This window comes from Pinus tabuliformis, chromosome 8 (genome assembly GCF_031772625.1).
Source record: "Pinus tabuliformis cultivar Carrire ecotype Pingquan chromosome 8, CPIR1, whole genome shotgun sequence".
In the NCBI taxonomy this organism is placed as follows: domain Eukaryota; kingdom Viridiplantae; phylum Streptophyta; class Pinopsida; order Pinales; family Pinaceae; genus Pinus; species Pinus tabuliformis.
The window spans coordinates 23,209,588-23,229,358 of NC_142294.1; the positions used below are offsets into that span (position 1 = coordinate 23,209,588).

A 19,771-nucleotide genomic window follows, 5' to 3' on the forward strand; every position below is an offset into this window, starting at 1 on the left:
TAAAAAATATATTATAGAAAAAAAATAATCTAATTAATTTTATTTGTGCATTAAATTATAATGTTTCTAAGAAACTTAAACTTAACCATATCTACCATCAATCATTATCAATAATAAAATCATCAACAATTTTATATATTTGTTTATATATTATTTAAAACAATAATTTTAAAATGGAAAAAAAAATAGTTACTTAACCATATCTACCATCAATCATTATCAATAATAAAATCATCAACAATTTTATATATTTGTTTATATATTATTTAAAACAATAATTTTAAAATGGAAAAAAAAAATTAATAATTATTAAATGTTAAAATCAATAATAAAAAATAAATTACTTAATAACTTTTAATATATATTATATATAATAATAACCACATAACAATTAATATATAACTACATAACAATATAAAAGGTTTTAAAATATATTAATGAAAAATATTTAGTAGATTAAAGATTGAATTCATAATATTTAAGTTAAATATTTTTAGATTCTTTTACTTTTGTTAAAGTTTGATAAACTAAATTTGGGCTTAACAAACCTTAATCACTATAATCATTACCAATATATTTAAGGATGATAAGGAGTAGTGACCAAGGTACACATGGATATTAATTAATGTAATGTGGGCATCATCATGGAATGACCCACTAATTAGTTTGTAGGTAGTAAATGTGCCCACTATGTAGAGGAAATAATATAATAATGAGAGATATTTGGCATACCAGAGTATATTCATGAGAAAATATATATACACATAAGTATTATTGTATTATACATTATTGAGAATCATAGGGATGGATTGTGAAGTGATAATTTAAAAAAATGAACATTTGATGGTATTCCCTTACTTTAAAGATTCTCTCTGTTTATGCGTTAATTATTGTGTAAATGCAATTTGTTATTATAAAGTTAAGGATTATCTTTAATTGTTTATTTGCTAATATATGGTTCTTCAAGATGTCACATCAATAATGTTCATGTGTGTATATATACGTTTTCATCATTGATATATCTCGCGTTTTATACCAACTAATCCTCATTATTATATTATTTTGTTTAACTATTTAACAAACAACTTTATTACCCACCAACTACCAATCATATTGCTGGGTAATTTAATTGATGTTTAAATTACTTACATTAAATTATCAATCCACGATTCATATTGTTGTGAAGCACACGTGTATTGTATATGTTAGGCAATTAACTGTTGATAAAAAGAAATCTATTCTATTGAAATGAAATTGCAAAGCTTAAAACAAAATCCTATTCATTAGGAGATCCAAATGAACACACACACTTTCTTTCTCAAGGAGTGATATCTAAAGAAAGCAATAAATTATGAACAAGAAAGAAATGAAATCTTTAATATATTGAATGAAAATTCTATTATAGGAAAATTAACGTAATTCTATTCTAAGTTCTTCATCTAATGAATTATGTTATGGAAATCATAACATCTATTCTAGATAGCAATAAATATTAATTCTAGAAGGACAGTAAATTCTAGTTATATGAAAGTGATGGATTCTAACTCTTGAAAAATAGTACTCTCGTACTAGGAAAACAAAGGCACTCTATTCTAAAGCAATAAATAAATGATTAAAATGAAATTGTGTTTATCAACGCAAGTTAAGATTACTAATCTATGTGTTTCAATTTAAAACCATTCATGATTAATTCTCTATAAATCTAAGACTAAGCAAATCAAGAAGTAAATTAAAATGTTTTTTGTTATTTTTTCAATTTTACTCAAGCATTTGACTTGTGCAAAGAAAACAAATAAGTGAGTAAAAGACAACACTAAAGTTGTGAATGAAAGCTATACTACTTAAATAAAATAGAAGATTGATCTAAAACTATGAATGAAAATAGAGTATAACGAATTAAATAACTTTTGAATACAAACTAAATTATGTTGTCTCATACTTTTTAGGGGACCCTCATGAGATGTACAAGTGTTTATAAACCTTAGAATACGAACTTAAATCAATCAAAAAGGATTATGAAAGCACCATAACCGAGTTTTCTATTACTAAAGTGCATTAAAAAAGTTTCAATACAATAGTGTTTGCAAAGATAAATCGACTTCAAAAGTTATCCATTCACTTCCAGTTGAAGCATTTGATAGAGTTTACATCATAACTAGATTGAGAGTCTTATGGTTGGAAATTAGAGCTAAAGTGATATCTCAGTCTTTTAAATCTAATAAAACATTTCCTTTCCATGATTCATTATCGGAGAAGCAAATCATGAAAGGACATATCATTATCCTTGATTCATTAGGGCTTCATCATATCATCAAATCTATGTCCTTGAATCTCACTCGCTTTATATAGATCGCACTTGCTTGATATTCTACTTCCTATAGGTGCTCCATAACTAATTTGACTGAGAGTTTGACTTGAATGATGTCTTGATTGTGTGAATTTCCACCTGTAGCTAATAGGTGAATCACCATCTTAGCGACATTTGGCAACTATGTATATGATCCTACTGACTTATATTAACACATGGAAACCTATAGAACCTTCGAATTAGCTACAAAATGTCATAGGAGCTGTGCACAATTCGATAGCTTATATCTAATCAAAACAATTTTATCAAGTAAAAAGCCTAGATTTGAAATAACGATGAGTTTTTACCTAATTAATGTTCTTAAATAGCTTAAATAACTCTTAACTCAGAGTAGAAATCTAATAATATAAGAAGAAATGATAAAATAATTGAAAATAAAAAATAAACCTATATAAAAAAAAACAATTTTTAAAACTCAACACATAAATTTTTATAATTATAACCACATTGCATTAATTATTCTCATTAAATACCTTCTTAAATAATTATATCTTCATTCACATATATATTATAAATAAAAACATCCCAAAAAAAAATTATATTACTATAAAAATATTTAAAAATAAAATATTAAATAACAAAACATTTAAATTTCATATATCTATATAAAACATTATATCATTATCAATCATTTTATATATATATATATATATATATATATATAAACACTCATAAAAATATATCCCAAATCAACTTCCTCAAAATATTCACAACACTAAATAAAAACAAATATTTAGACTTCATATTTCTATATAAAACATTATATCATTATCAATCCATTATATCAAGAAAAAAACTCACAAACATATATCCCAAATCAACTTCCTAAAAAAAATTGTTCATAATACACTAACAATCTATAATTAAAAATTTAATTTATATTAACTAAAAAAATCTCAAATAATAACAATTTACCCCAACCAAATGCTCCGCTAGCGTAAGTGAGATATGTGTATAGCATGTCATAGATTTGAAGTCCTAAGTGAAAACAATGGAACCCATATCCATGTATAAGGATAAACGAAAAACAAATAAACTAAAATTCAGAGATAAAAAGTGATAAAGAATATAACCACATGTAGTTTAAATGTTTGTTCTTTCTTATATATAGTTTTGAATAGTTTGGTTGGAAAGTCAGTGAAAATTGTTGAAACGGTAATTTGAGTTGTTAAATTTATGTGATTTTTTTAGAATTATCAAATTTTAAATTTATTTTATATATTTAAAAATTATTTTAAGTAATGAAAAAACAATTTTATTTATAATTATATTATTGATTTTTAATTATAACCGTTAAAAATAATTAATTTTTTTAAATATTAAATTTACATAATTATCTAATATAAAATTAGAAGTGAAAATTTATTGATAAATGGTTGAATATGTAAATGTGATAAATATACTTTTTATAAACCATATGATAGCACTCAAAACTTTATAATAATTGTGGTTGAAATATTAATATAATATTCCAAAATCATTAGTGAGAGCATAAGAGGAGTTGTGTGCAAAGGTAAGAAAGAGAAAAGAGAGAACTAAGGAAAGTAATATTTTATAGCTACTTGTCAATTTAATAGTTATTATATTTTTGAAATATAAAATAAGAGTCGATTTGTCAATTTTATAGTTCCTATATTGTTGAAATATAAAATAAGGGTCCAAAATCACTGTGAAATATAAAATAAGGGTCCAAAATCATTGTGAAGAGTATGAGAGTGGATATGTGTGCAAAAGTAGGAAAGAGGAAAAAGAGTTGTGAAGGATACTAATATTTTATTGCTATCTGATCAACTTAATAATTCTTATTTTCTCAAAATATGTCATATTTTTCACTTTTGATTTAATAACTTAACATAAATACATGCAGTGGTTGGTGAGAAATGTCTATCTAATTATTTGAAGATAGGAAAAGTACATTCCCTTAACTTAGAGAAGTCATTCTCTCAATTTCTTCTTTACACACTTTCTTCTTCTCACCATCAGTATTTTACATCCATATAAAAGCATTATCCAAATTTTGTATATTTCTAATAAAATTAATATTTAAAGTTTGAAAATAATCAAAATAATTAAGTAAACAATAACCATGCATAATAAATTTCATAATGATCAATAATAAATGTCCTCAAATCCTTGGACTATTAAATAAAATTTTCCACTTTTGGGAAAAAGTATACAACTAATTTTTCTCACAATAATCATATTATGAGAAAAAATCATATTATGCATAGGATTAGGATTTCAAAATTAAACACTCATCAAAGTCAATGATTTGGAAAATTTCATGGTTAGTTTTTATGATTTGAGTGAAGAATCATAAAAGATTTGAAAGAATCCTGAGAAACTGAGATTTTGCTCAGTTTCAATTGGTCTTCAAGTATGATGATGAATATGAGAAACATTCAGTTCCAAAGTGGAAGCATTGTCCAGTAAGTGAAGTAACGGTGCAGTTTCTATAATCAGACTCCAAGTGGGAGATTGTTGGGTGTGGAGCCTGATTATCTTCCTGATTACCCAAATGTTTTTTCTTCAATCGCATTGGATCCTGGTTCATAACGGGGAAACAACACTACTCATTTAATTGTCATTAGGGGGGTCCATGGAGGGGCAACGATGACTTTTATGAGCCCCCCCTAGTGAGGGTTCAGGGGCAATGCCCTCGAAACTAAAAATAGATGAAAATTTGCCTTGTAAAATATTGTAATTGCGTAGTCAATATGGGCCATTCATTAGGTGGATGATCTGATAGTAGAAGTTATGTTAATTTAAGTTTTTTTTTCCCTAGAAGGCACCCCCAATGTTTATATGATGGAATTGTATTGTGGCTGTGTATTCTTATTCGGAGCGAGAAAGAGAGAGGAGACTATGTGAGAGCGAAGAGGAAATTACAACGGATCTGTTGTAGGTTGTATCTCTTCATTTTTTTGGATAATATAAAAGGAAGGACTGGTTGTTTCTTCGTGGACATAGCCCAAATTGGGTGAACCACGTATATCTGTGTCTCTCTTGTTTTATGTGTTTTTGTATTTGTGTTTTTGCAATATTTGTGTATTTCATTGCTTTGTTAATTAAATTCTAACATGAAGGACATCCTAATAGACCAATGGTTGCAATGGTTAGGTACTTATGAATTCTAGTGGATGGTTGTTCCTTTATATAGATGTTGATAGTTTGATGATTTCTGCATGATTGAGGTATGGTGTGAAAGTATCGAGATGGACCAAGGTAGACTTTTTTTGAGTAGGTTCTTCAAGTCATAATGAAACATTTTTTGTAGAGGGGAAGACATTGAATACCTTAGTATATGAATATTATGACAAGTAGACATTAAGGGTGAGTGTTGGAGTATGTAAATCCTACTTCTCTCATATGTGTGATCATATTTGGTTGTTTTGATTATTGGCCATTATTAGGTAGAGATGGTTCTCTATGTAGAGATTATGTTCCTAGTTTGTAGGAGGTTTTCGAGGCCTAGTTGGATGTGAGAGATTCTCTGCAGCTAGAAACTTCCTAGATTGGTGTGAGGTTGAGATATTTACTAAATTGAAGGATAGTGTGTCCAAGATAGTTTGTCTATCTTGAGACAAAGTTTCATGTATTTATATTTTGTAATATTATTTTATTAATATGGAGTGCTCAATACAATTTTGTGTGTAATAAAGTATACATTTTGTACCCAATGGGTTTCAGATTTGCGACCTTCGCACAAGGAATGCCTTAATAGAACACCTTGTCTTATTATTCTACTTCTTCTTGGTTATTTTCTTAAGAAGGAAATGTGGGTGGGTTTTGATCCACTTATGTGTGCATGGGTTATGAGACCATTCACATATTCTCTCTTGGTTCAACCACACATTTAACCACAACTTCAAGATGTCCTTGTGTACTTTAGGGTAAGAATCCTTTTGACATTGAAACCTGCCAAATTTTGAAAAAAACCTTGCTTTTTTCCATTGGATTCAACCCCTTTGTAGTCAAAATATTACATTTACATATAATATTTCATCCATTAAAATTTTCCATGGAAGATTTCCTGGTATTTATTTTATCATGACCATAAGCCATCATATGCTCAAAATAGGTTGGGAAAGAGTTTTATAGGTTAGATTAACTATTGGCCATGAAAGAAGATAATAAAATCAACAACATCAACAACTAAATTAAGTGTTTTTTTTTTTTTTTTTAAAGTTTAAAAATGAGACCTCCATTACCAACAAAACCATTAATAAGAGGAATTACAATATTACAAAAATTTTATAAGTCCTTATGTGGATGACAAGAATTTTTTTCCAAAATTATGAGATTAAAGAACAAAATATTGTCAAAATCAAGACTGACACCTACAATCTAAATCATGAGTATGTCTAATGGACTAAAAAAACACCTTGGAATGAACAAATTTATAAAACTTGTAATACAAAGAAAATTGAGGATGAATATCATTTCCTTTTAACTCCCCTCATCCTTAATAACATAAGACATAACTTTACTCGATTTCATAACTTAATTACTCTTTAATTTCTTATTACTAAAAAAACACACTAACATTAATACTTTCATATACACTTATTTAATTATAAAAAATATATTATAGAAAAGAAATAGTCTAATTAATTTTCTTTGTGCATTAAATTGTAATGTTTCTAAGAAACTTAAACTTAACCATCTCTATCAATCATCATTATCAATAATAAAATCATCAACAATTTTATATATTTGTTTATACATTAGTTAAAACAATAATTTTAAAATGGGAAAAAAATTAATAATTATTAAATGTTAAAATCAATAATATAAAATTAATTAATTAATAACTTTTAATATATATATATTATATAATAATAACCACATAACAATTAATATATAACCACATAACATTATAAAAGGTTTTAAAATATATTAATGAAAAATATTTAGTAGATTAAAGATTGAATTCATAATATTTAAGTTAAATATTTTTAGATTCTTTTACTTTTGTTAAAGTTTGATAAACTAAATTGGGGCTTAACAAACATTAATCACTATAATCATTACCAATATATTTAAGGATGATAGGGAGTAGTGACCAAGGTACACATGGATATTAATTAATGTAATGTGGGCATCATCCTGGAATGACCCACTAATTAGTTTGTAGGTAGTAAATGTGCCCACTAGTTAGAGGAAATAATATAATAATGAGGGATATTTAGCATACCCCGTAGAATATATTCATGAGAAAATATATATACACATAAGTATCATTGTATTATACATTATTAGAATCATAGGGATAGATTGTGAAGTGATTATTTTAAAAAATGAACATTTAATGGTATTCCCTTACTTTAAAGATTCTCTCTGTTTATGTGTTAATTATTGTGTAAATGCAATTTGTTATTATAAAGTTAAGGATTATCTTTAATTGTTTATTTGCTAATATATGGTTTTTCAAGATGTCATCAATAATATTCATGTGTGTATATATATGTTTTCATCATTGGTATATCTCGTGGTTTATACCAACTAATCCTCATTATTATATTATTTTGTTTAACTATTTAACAAACAACTTTATTACCCACCAACTACCTATCATATTGCTTGGTAATTTAATTGATGTTTAAATTACTTACATTAAATTATCAATCCACGATTCATATTGTTGTGGAGCACATGTGTATTGTATATGTTAGGCAATTAACTGTTGATAAAAAGAAATCAATTCTATTGAATTGAAATTGCAAAGCTTAAAACAAAATCCTATTCATTAGGAGATCCAAATGAACACACACACACTTTCTTTCTCAAGGAGTGATATCTAAAGAAAGCAATAAATTATGAACAAGAAAGAAATGAAATCTTTAATATATTGAATGAAAATTCTATTATAGGAAAATTAACGTAATTCTATTCTAAGTTCTTCATCTAATGAATTATGTTATGGAAATCATAACGTCTATTCTAGATAGTAATAAATATTAATTCTAGAAGGACAGTATATTATAGTTATATGAAAGTGATGGATTCTAACTCTTGAAAAATAGTAGACTCTTGTACTAGGAAAACAAAGGCACTCTATTCTAAAGCAATAAATAAATGATTAAAATGAAATTGTGTTTATCAAGGCAACTTAAGATTACTAATCTATGTGTTTCAATTTAGAACCATTCATGACTAATTCTCTATAAATCTGAGACTAAGCAAATCAAGAAGTAAATTAAAATGTTTTTGGTTATTTTTTCAATTTTACTCAAGCATTTGACTTGTGCAAAGAAAACAAATAAGTGAATAAAAGACAACACTAAAGTTGTGAATGAAAGCTATACTACTTAAATAAAATAGAAGATTGATCTAAAACCATGAATGAAAATAGAGTATAACGAATTAAATAACTTTTGAATAGAAACTAAATTATGTTGTCTCATACTTTTTAGGGGACCCTCATGAGATGTACAAGTGTTTATAAACCTTAGAATACGAACTTAAATCAACAAAAAAGGATTACGAAAGCACCATAACCGAGTTTTCTATTACTAAAGTGCGTTAACAAAGTTTCAATACAATAGTGTTTGCAAAGATAAATCGACTTCAAAAGTTATCCATTCACTTCCAGTTGAAGCATTTGATAGAGTTTACATCATAACTAGATTGAGAGTCTTATGGTTGGAAATTAGAGCTAAAGTGACATCTCAGTATTTTAAATCTAATAAAACATTTCCTTCCCATGATTCATTATTGGAGAAGCAAATCATGAAAGGACATATCATTATCCTTGATTCATTAGGGCTTCATCATATCATCGAATCTATGTCCTTGAATCTCACTCGCTTGATATTCTACTTCCTATAGGTGCTCCATAACTAATTTGACTGAGAGTTTGACTTGAATGATGTGTTGATTGTGTGAATTTCCACCTGTAGCTAATAGGTGAATCACCATCTTAGCGACATTTGGCAACTATGTATATGATCCTACTAACTTATATTAACACATGGAAACCTATAGAACCTTCAAATTAGCTACAGAATGTCATAGGAGTTGTGCACAATTCGATAGCTTATATCTAATCAAAACAATTTTATAAAGTAAAAAGTCTAGATTTGAAATAACGATGAACTTTTACCTAATTAATGTTCTTACATAGCTTAAATAACTCTTAACTCAGAGTAGAAGTCTAATAATATAAGAAGAAATGATAAAATAATTGAGAATAAAAAATAAACCTATATAAAAAGAAAACAATTTTTAAAACTCAACACATAAATTTTAATAATTATAACCGCATTGCATTAATTATTCTCATTAAATACCTTTTTAAATAATTATATCATCATTCCCATATATATTATAAATAAAAATATCCAAAAAAATTTATATTACTATAAAAATATTTAAAAATAAAATATTAAATAAAAAAAAACATTTAAATTTCATATATCATATATCTATATAATACATTATATCATTATCAATCATTATATATATAGAAAAAAAAACACTCATAAAAATATATCCCAAATCAACTTCCTAAAAATATTCACAATACTAAATAAAAATAAATATTATTTATATAAAACATTATATCATTATCAATCCATTATATCAAGAAAAAAAACTCACAAACATATATCCCAAATCAACTTCCTAAAAAAAAAAATGTTCATAATACACTAACAATCTATAATTAAAAATTTAATTTATATTAACTAAAAAAATCTCAAATAATAACAGTTTACCCCAACCAAATGCTCCGCTAGCGTAAGTGAGATATGTGTATAGCATGTCATAGATTTGAAGTCCTAAGTGAAAACAATGGAACCCATATCCATGTATAAGGATAAACGAAAAACAAATAAACTAAAATTCAGAGATAAGAAGTGATAAAGAATATAACCACATGTAGTTTAAATGTTTGTTCTTTCTTATATATAGTTTTGAATAGTTTGGTTGGAAAGTCTGTGAAAATTGTTGAAATGGTAATGAGTTGTTAAATTTATGTGATTTTTTTTTTTAAGCTGAGATGGATCTCTTTCTATTACTATAAAGAAAACAAAACAGTACAGAGTATCAAAAAACATTAACTCGCCCTCGTGGGGAAACCGAGTATTTTAGCCATCTAAATTTTTTAATGGCCGACCAAAAATAAAAGGACCAAAGTCTGATTATCCCTGCAAGATGAACTAAACAGTCCTGAGAATTCCTAATCCTACTGATCTGCATAAAGCATTTTTCCTTATCTAGAACATGCAAAAAACTATAATTATCTAGACTATGTAATTTCATATACATATCTTTTCTCAAACATCCTCGGCTGCAAGTTGCTGGTTTGCTCCTCTGTCTGCTCCCTGATGTTCTCCCTTCAATAGCTGCTGTAATTCATCCAGTTTCTTCTCTTGCATCTCTAAAGAAATGTGGATGAACCTCAGTTCCCTTCTCAATTCGGGGCCTCCCTGCACTATTTCCACCATCTCAGTTGCAACTTGTTCTAATGCCTTTGCCAATAACCTTTTCATTACCCAGTAAATGTGGAGAGATTGCTTGAACAGAGACATTCTGCTTCTGGTGTTGCCTGGGTCATGCAGTAAGAATTCCAAATCCTCCATCTCTGAATCAGATTGGGCTTGTAAAGATTCCTCCTCCAAATTCTGAATAATTCTTCTGACCTTTGGGTTTGTATTCTGCTGATAGGCCCTCTCAGCCTGGTGAATTCTCTTCTCTATCGATCGTCTTGTTTTTTTGGCTGGTCCCGCTTCCTGCTTCAGATTCTCTCCTCTGTCCCCTTCATTCCTGCTCTGCCCCCTACCTCTCTTGCCTCCCGTATCCGTTCTGCTTCCCGCTCCCCTACCACCTCTTCTCCTGCCGTATCTTCTTACGCATTCCACTTGTGGTGCTGGCTGTTCCTCGTCAGACTGCGGGTTGGCCCAATCGCCTGTAGCTTTGCCCTGTGCTTTATACTTCCTGTTTGCTTCGCGACGGGGTTCCTCATCCTCCGAATCATTCTCAATCTCAAAGATTTCTGCCGGAAGCTCCTCTTTCGCAACAGCCTTGCCTTTCCTGTCTCTGTTTTTGTCAGCTGCAATAGTCAGTTCCTCCGCCGCCCTTGACCTCATCCTGGTTTCCATGCTCTCTCTAATTATGTCACGAGGTATGTTCTGGTGCAGGATAAAAGTTTTCCTGTCTCGCAGTCTCAACACTGTTCTAGCCTTTGCGCGCTGTATTGTAAACAGACTAACCTGCTGCCTTCCCTTACCAGTCTGGGTACTTATTACCTTTCTGCCATCAATGTATGCCACAATATCGGCGATGTACTGCCGCCATTTATTTTCCGGGAGGTTGCCTTTCCTGGCCCCCATTCCTTGTTTATCATTTCCAATTTGAGGTTCTGACATGCCTCTCCACCGCCCTCTCCGATCGCATGCATTAATTATTTTGCGGTGGGAACGATCCTGTGATGCCATCCACACACGCCACCGGTGTACTGCACTGTGCGCTTTCATCATGTCATTCCTTTGTCCATACTGACCTGCATTAATCGTCCGGGATCTCCAGTCCCACTCATCTATCCAACTCATTAGTCCTGGAATTCTCGCTTGTTGCCTGATCATGATCGTCATTAATAATCGTTGCCAGGTCTACCCAATCTCTGCTGGATCGCACCGCTGTCCATTGGCTGTCTACAATGCTGCTTCGTCCTTTACAACCCCAATTCGCCAGGAAGTCGGCCGCGCGATTCCCATTCCTCCTTACATGGTTAAATAATTTGTAATCTATCCTTTTTAGCAGATCCGCTATTTCTTGGACAATTCCGGCAGTTCTCCAACTGCTGGTAATTCGTTCCCAATCTCTGTCGTTGTTAAGTTTCTTCAATATTTCAATCGCGATCTGAGAATCACCTACTATTTCCAAATTTGTATAGCCATTTCTGATTGCGATTCTTAACCCCTGGTGAATCGCCCAAAGTTCAGCTTCATTATTCGTCATCTCCCCGCCCCATTCAGCATAAATCCACCTTACCTTCTTCTGACTATCGCGAAAGATACCTCCGAAACCAGCGTTGCCAGGATTCCCCTTCGATGCTCCATCGAAGTTCAATTTGATGAAATTATCCCTGGGGTAGATAAATTTATCTGAATTTTGGGCTCGCGCGCTATGCCTTTTGTCCTGCTTATGATATACCATTTCATACTTTAAGTTTAAACTGTTTAGGATCCCCTCCTCTGTTTGATTAGCCTTCCAGTCCTCCGCGTCCCATTTCTCCACCAAGATTGTTTCCCTCATTAGATTAACCGCTCGCCTCCATATAATTACCGAATCTTTTATTTTGTCCTGGAATATCCGACGGTTCCTTTCTTTCCATACCATCCATAGCACGAAGCCTACAATAAGATCCCAAGCTCTGCGAACAACTTTACATTGGAATTTCTCCTTATTCCATTGAAAAATTATTACGTTAATGTCTCTGGGAACTATCTCAGATTTACAAAATATCTTTCTTGTGTCCATCCATAATTTTCTAGTGAACGTACAATTAATTAGGAGGTGATTTCGGGTTTCCTCTTCGTTTTTACAAAGACAACATCTTGAGGGTCCTCTGAAGCCTTTTTTTTGAATTCTGTCCCAGGTTAGGATCTTGTTCTTAGCTGCAAGCCATGTGAATAGGGAAACTTTCGGCCACCAATTGCTTCCCCAAATAATCTTCCACTCTTGATTCTCCTCATTTATAGCCTGTGTGTCCGCTAAGTAGTATGCCTCTTTGACGGTGAAAGATCCTTTCGTGGAGTTTCCCCATCTAAGAATGTCCCTTCCTGTTCGAGCTTTTATTTTCCTGGAATCCACCTCTTTCATATAAGCTTCTTGTTGCTCTTGATTTAGCTCGCTATCCCATTCAATTGGTTCTATCCATTTTCTCCAGATTCCATCCAATTCATTATCTTTCCAATAGTCTTTGACACATTTTCGATTTCCCCCTATTTTTTCCTGTAACTGCTGGACAGTCTGTATTCTGTTCATTTTTTCCTTTTGCTGCCATTTTTCATCCCAGAAGTTAGCTTCCTCACCTCCTCGTATTTCCCAGAACGCATGGCTTTCAACTATATCTCTGTTCTGTCGAGCTAGATCCCAAATTGTTGAACCCTTGGGGGTTTCTCTCAGTCTCAGAATGTCCACTGTTGTGTCTGGCATATTGTATTTGAGTCTCCATATGGCTTTCCACAGGTCATTACCCCCTCTTAACCATCGCCACCAGAGCTTCGCTCCTAACACTTTGTTGAGTTTTTCCGGGTCGCGCAAACCCAGTCCTCCTTTTTCCTTCCTCTCTGTTAGGTGATTCCAAGAAACTAAGGCCCATTTTTTCTGTTGGTTCGCCCCTCCCCAGATAAATTTTCTCATGATCTCTCTAATCTTTGAACAAACTCCTAATGGAGCAGCCATTATCGACAGTGGATATATAGGAATGGCTTGGAGAACTGATTTCGCCAACACTACCCTTCCTGCCACGTTTAGAGTTCTAAAAGCCCAATTCGCCATTCTGTTTCTTAATTTGTCCAAAACTCCTTGCCAGTTTTTCAATTTTTTGGAGGTGAAGTCCAGTAAATTCCCCAGGTATTTCGTAGGCAGCTCTCCTTGTTTAAAGCCCATCAGTCTTGTAAGGTGAATTTTAATTTGTTCCATGGTGTTAAATATAAATACACAGGACTTGTCTTTATTAATTTCCAGGCCAGAGGCTTCTGCGAATAAGTCCAAAATCCTCTTCAGCTGTCTCACTTCTTTAACAGTTGGCTCCCCAAATAACATAATATCATCAACGAATTGCTGATGGGTTATGGGCAGGTCATTACCCCATAGCCTCAAGCCCTTGATTTTGTTCGCTTCTCGTTCTTTTTTAATATATCTACCCAGGCCCTCTGCTGCCAATATGAAAAGAAACGGAGATAATGGATCTCCCTGTCTAATTCCTCTAGATGCATTGAAGGTTTTTGAGGGGGTTCCGTTAACAAGTATAGAGAAATTCGGAGTTGTAATTAGACTGTGAATCCATTTTACCCATCTCTTGCTGAAGCCAAAACTTTCCAGGACTTCTTCCAAGTATTTCCAATTCAATCTATCATATGCTTTCGACAGATCTAATTTAATCATCATGCCCTTTTGCTTTTTCATTTTTAATGAATGGATAACCTCCTGAGTTACTACTAGACCATCTAGGATTTGTCTACCTTCGACAAAACCAGTTTGTTCAGTAGATATTAAATTGTCCAACAGGGGTTTCAATCTTTTGGCGATCAAGGTTGTTATTATCTTGTAAATAACATTGCACAGTGAAATGGGTCTAAAACCCTTAGCGTCTTCTAAATTATCATTCTTAGGAATCAAAGCATAGAAGGTAGAGTTAATGGCAGGCCATACCTTCTGGTTCATCCGAGATTCTTCTATCAATTCTAGGATTTCTCTTCCCAGAAAATGCCATCCCGCTTGGTAGAATTCGATCGTAAAACCATCCGGACCTGGAGCTGTACCCTTTTTCATGGATTTTACTATTTCTTCTATCTCCTCCAAGTTGGCAGCTCTCATCAGAGCTTTATTTTGGTCTTCTGTAACTAATCGTGGAATGGCCGAGCATATTTCCTTTATTGCTTCCGATCTATCCACTAGTGGCTCAGCTAGGATATCTTTGTGATGCTCCACCAGCACTTGCTCAATTCCTTCTTGCTCAACTATTCTTTCGCCATTCTGGTCTTTTATGGATAATATCCTGTTTCTTTGTCTGTGTTGTATCATTGCCTGATGGAAGAATTTTGTGTTCCTTTCCCCTTCCCTTAACCATTTTATTCTTGACTTCTGCCTCCATAAAATTTCTTCTTGCTTTCGCCTTTCCTCTAATTTTCCAAGAATTATCCCTTCTTCTCTAATGCTCTCCTCTGTCCTGCCTTCTGATATTATCTTTTGTTGCAGTGATTCCATTTCTCCCTCTAACTTTTGTTTTTCCTCCATAATGTTACCAAATTCCTCCTTATTCCATTTCTTGATTCTCCCTTTTAACTCTTTAAGTTTCAGTTGGAATGTATGCATTTTTCCTTTACCCTGAACTGTACTTTGCGTCCACCATTCTTCCATTTTTTTTATAAATCCCGGGTCCCTTAACCAAAAAGTTTCAAATCTGAAGGGTCTCCTTCCAAGATTCCTTTTAATATCCACTTCCAATCTGATAGGCCAATGGTCAGAACCAAGAGATGGCATGATCTTTGCTTCAACGAAAACGTCCTTGTTCATAATGGCTTCAGATACTAGGAAGCGATCGAGTCTCGATGCTATCTGATTCTTGCCCCCTCTCCTGTTATTCCAGGTGCAGATTCCATTGATGGTTTGAATGTCTACAAGTCTTAAATCATCTATCATATCATTGAACATTTCCATGTATTGATCTGATTTTCTTATTCCTCCCTTTTTCTCTTCTAGGGATCGGATTAAGTTAAAATCGCCTCCTATAATCCATGCTGACTCTGGATAAATTTTTCGAATTACTTGCAAGTTTTTGATGAAGTTTTCTTTTTCTCCTGTGGTATGTGGGCCATAAACCCCTGAAATAACTACCCTTTCTTTCGTTCCTACTATTCTGCCAATGCCTGTAAGGATTCTGGTCATACTGGTCCAGCCTTCTAGGATTATTTCGTTTGGATTCCACAAAATTGCAATTCCTCCCGCAGATCTAGTAGCATCTTGCCCCATAACTGCGTATTGAAGCTTACTTTTGTTGATTATTTCTTCCAACTGCTGCACAGTAATTTTCGTTTCCTGAAGAATCATGATACTCGGTTTATCCTTTTTCAATTTCTCTTTCATGTACCTCTGTTTTCCTTTACTGTTCAGACCCCTAATATTCCAGCTGATGATAATCATTTAAAATTTTTGAGGGGGGGGAAGAATACCTCTGACAGAGGTATCACTTTGCCTGAATTTATCAGCGTTTCTCCAACAGTCTGAATGGTTTCACTCAACGTTTTCCGTCCTCTTTTCCTGTTGTTTTTGCCAGAACCGCCCATTCCCATCTGACTATTCTCCTGTTCACTTGCTATGGTTATCTGTTTATCCATGCTTTCCCCTTTTTTCTCCTTGTATTTTTGGAATGCTTCTTTGTACAGTTTTTTCTGACTCTCTGGTATGAATCTGTTATCCAGATTTTTCCATTCCTGAATTAATTGTTTCATAATTTTTTCTTCCTCCACCTCATTTTCCTTCTGGCTTTCCACTTCCATCTGGGTTTGGTTTGCTATTGTTTCTGACCTTCCCACAGCCTCTTCTTCAGCTACTTTCCCCATTTCTGTTTCTTTTCCTTTTGTTTCTTTAACTATTTCCATTGGCGTATTTCCAAGATCTTCTTCTTCTTCCAAATCCACTTCATAATCCTCGTTTTGTTCTTGGAGGATTTTAAACTTGTTTTGACTCACTGTATTAAGGGGCTTTTCTTGTGTCTTAGTTTTGGAGCCTTCTTTGCCTTGTTTCTTCCTTCTTATAACCTGCTGAAAATCCCTATCTGCCTCCTCCGTTTTTTCTGTTTCTCTTTGTTGTTCTTCTTGATTTCTATCGAACCTTTCCTCCTTATTCAGCGGGCATTGTCTATATAGATGACCGTATTCATGGCATTTTCGGCACCTGAACGGAATATGTTCATAGTCTATTGGCTGTTGCCAGATTTCATCATGATATTCTAGCTCAATATACTCTGGAAGGGGCTCTGCTATATTCATGTATACACATAGCCTTGCATATGATGTATACTTGCCTCTCTTTGTTGCTTCTGCTATTTTGACAAAGCCCCCGATTGTGTTCCCAATCCCCTCTAGTATTTCAGGATCCCAAAATTCCACTGGTAAACCAAACAATCTAACCCAGATTGGAGCCGCCATCATTCTTTCTTTTTCAGGGTTATATCTTTCTTCCCAGTATTTCATAAACAGACCCGCATTATTCATAAAATACGGTCCTTCCTCAAAAACCCTCTCTTTGTCCTCCAGATTCGCAAAGATGGCTGTAAAAAACCCTTTTGCTCCCAGTTTCAGATCTATATGTCCTTTTGGTTTCCACCTTTGATAGATCCACCTGTACAATTCTTTCTCAGTTGGCCAATACCCTACAAACTTGCATATTAGAGCATGGTCCTTCATGTAGCTGTTATATTCCTCAAGTTTGTTGCTGGGTATGACATACCTAGGTTTTTTTTGTGCCCTTGGAAGACATTTCCCACCCATCCTCATTTGCCATAGGTTACCCATCACTGGTGCGTTACTCTCCTTCAGATTACTCTGCGTTCTGCTTGCACTGGTCTCACCTGCTACAACGTTTTTATAGGAGGGGATCTCTCCCCTCCCCTGCCGATTTTCCATTTCCTCCTCAGCTCTAATTCTTTTGATGTTTACCCTCTTTCCTCTGCTGAAGATTTACTACCTAATTCGTTTATGCTCCGAAATTGACCTGTTCAATCCGCCTGCTGCGCTGCTCTCCGAGTTCTGCCCCGCGATTTCCGCCTGCAGCTCTGGTTTGCTGCCCTGTCCATTTACCCTAGCCTGCAAACGCGCCCGTGAACCCTCGTCATCTCCCCGTTCGATTTTATATTCGTGCTACAAGTCTAATTGTTGGGACAAAATTGCTCTCCAAATTTATGTGATTTTTTTAGAATTATCCAAATTTTAAATTTATTTTATAAATTTAAAAATTATTTTAAGTAATGAAAAAACAATTTTATTTATAGTTATATTATTAATTTTTAATTAAAACTGTTAAAATTAATTAAATTTTTTAAATATTAAATTTACATAATTATCTAATATAAAATTAGAAGTGAAAATTTATTGATAAATGGTTAAATATGTAAATGTGATAAATATACTTTTTATAAACCATATGATAGCACTCAAAACTTTATAATAATTGTGGTTGAAATATTAATATAATATTCCAAAATCATTAGTGAGAGCATGAGAGGAGTTGTGTGCAAAGGTAAGAAAGAGAAAAGAGAGAACTAAGGAAAGTAATATTTTAGAGCTACTTGTCAATTTAATAGTTATTATATTTTTGAAATATAAAATAAGAGTCGATTTGTCAATTTTATAGTTCCTATATTGTTGAAATATAAAATAAGGGTCCAAAATCACTATGAAATATAAAATAAGGGTCCAAAATCATTGTGAAGAGTATGAGGGTGGATATGTGTGCAAAAGTAGGAAAGAGGAAAAAGAGTTGTGAAGGTTACTAATATTTTATTGCTATCTGATCAACTTAATAATTCTTATTTTCTCACAATATGTCTTAACTAAATCACATTTTTCACTTTTGATTTAATAACCTAAACATAAATACATGTAATGGTTGGTGAGAAATATCTATCTAATTATTTGAAGACAGGAAAAGTACATTCCCTTAACTTGGAGAAGTCATTCTCTCAATTTCTTCTTTACACACTTTCTTCTTCTCACCATCAGTATTTTACATCCATATAAAAGCATTATCCAAATTTTTATATTTCTAATATAATTAACTAAACAATAACCATCAGTACTTTACATCCATATAAAAGCATTATCCAAATTTTTATATTTCTAACATAATTAAATAAACAATAACCATCCATAATAAATTTCATAACGATCAATAATGAATGTCCTCAAATCCTTGGACTATAAAATAAAATTTTCCACTTTTGGGAAAAAGGTATACAACTAATTTTTCTCACAATAATCATATTATGAGAAAAAATCATATTATGCATAGGTTTATGATTTCAAAATTAAACACATCATCAAAGTTAATGATTTGGACAATTTCATGGTTAGTTTTTATGATTTGAGTGAAGAATCATAGAAGATTTGAAAGAAAATTTCATTATATTTGATGAGCAAATTTTGACATGATAAACCATTTACTTATTGAATTCTATCTCAACAAATTAATTAATAAATATCACCCATTCCCATGAGAAAACAATATATATTATTAAAATCAATATGAATATCCATCCATCCACTGCGCCTGCCTATCAACCGACCACATGTTGAGTAGCACTAGCACCCCATCATCATAAGGCAAGTTGCGTGTTATATAATGCATTTGTTGTCCCCTTTGACTTTCTAAATATTGTTATATTATTGCTACCGACACACAATTCGGTAACCATAGAGGCTATGCTTACGCGGCATCGTCTTTTTCACAGCTTCGAAATTATATCGTCAATTTTTTTGAGAGCGACAGCGACAGCGACACGATTGCATTCATTATATTTTATAATGGGAAATACCATTATTTTTGTCGGGGAATTTGTTTTTTATTTTTTATTTTTTTTAATTGTTTTTTAATAATGAAAATAAATTCAGCTCTCTCAAAAATCTTGGAACACTTCAAATTCTAAATTATACAACCTAAACATGGATTTCC

General features: G+C 32.1%; 1 protein-coding gene across 1 annotated transcript; it reads right to left on the bottom strand.

The window, feature by feature from the left end:
* Positions 1-11,905: 11,905 nt before the first annotated feature.
* On the bottom strand, positions 11,906-17,250 carry LOC149233957 (uncharacterized). Its single transcript, XM_089368104.1, has 3 exons — positions 17,123-17,250; positions 16,273-16,996; positions 11,906-16,138 (listed from the first exon to the last, which is right to left on the bottom strand). Exons 1-3 carry the CDS (start codon positions 17,248-17,250, stop codon positions 11,906-11,908), a joined length of 5,085 nt encoding a protein of 1,694 aa, XP_089224230.1.
* Between the last annotated feature and the right edge of the window lie 2,521 nt (positions 17,251-19,771).

What these genes read in the sequence shown, in the direction of transcription:
- LOC149233957 (XM_089368104.1), bottom strand. Translation starts at nt 17,250, where the DNA reads ATGGCGGCTCCAATCTGGGTTAGATTGTTTGGTTTACCAGTGGAATTT. An exon ending in GAAGCAACAAAGAGAGGCAA is followed by an intron (nt 16,997 to 17,122) that starts GTATACATCATA and finishes TATTCCGTTCAG; the next exon opens with GTGCCGAAAATGCCATGAAT. An exon ending in AAGTGATACCTCTGTCAGAG is followed by an intron (nt 16,139 to 16,272) that starts GTATTCTTCCCC and finishes ATGATTCTTCAG; the next exon opens with GAAACGAAAATTACTGTGCA.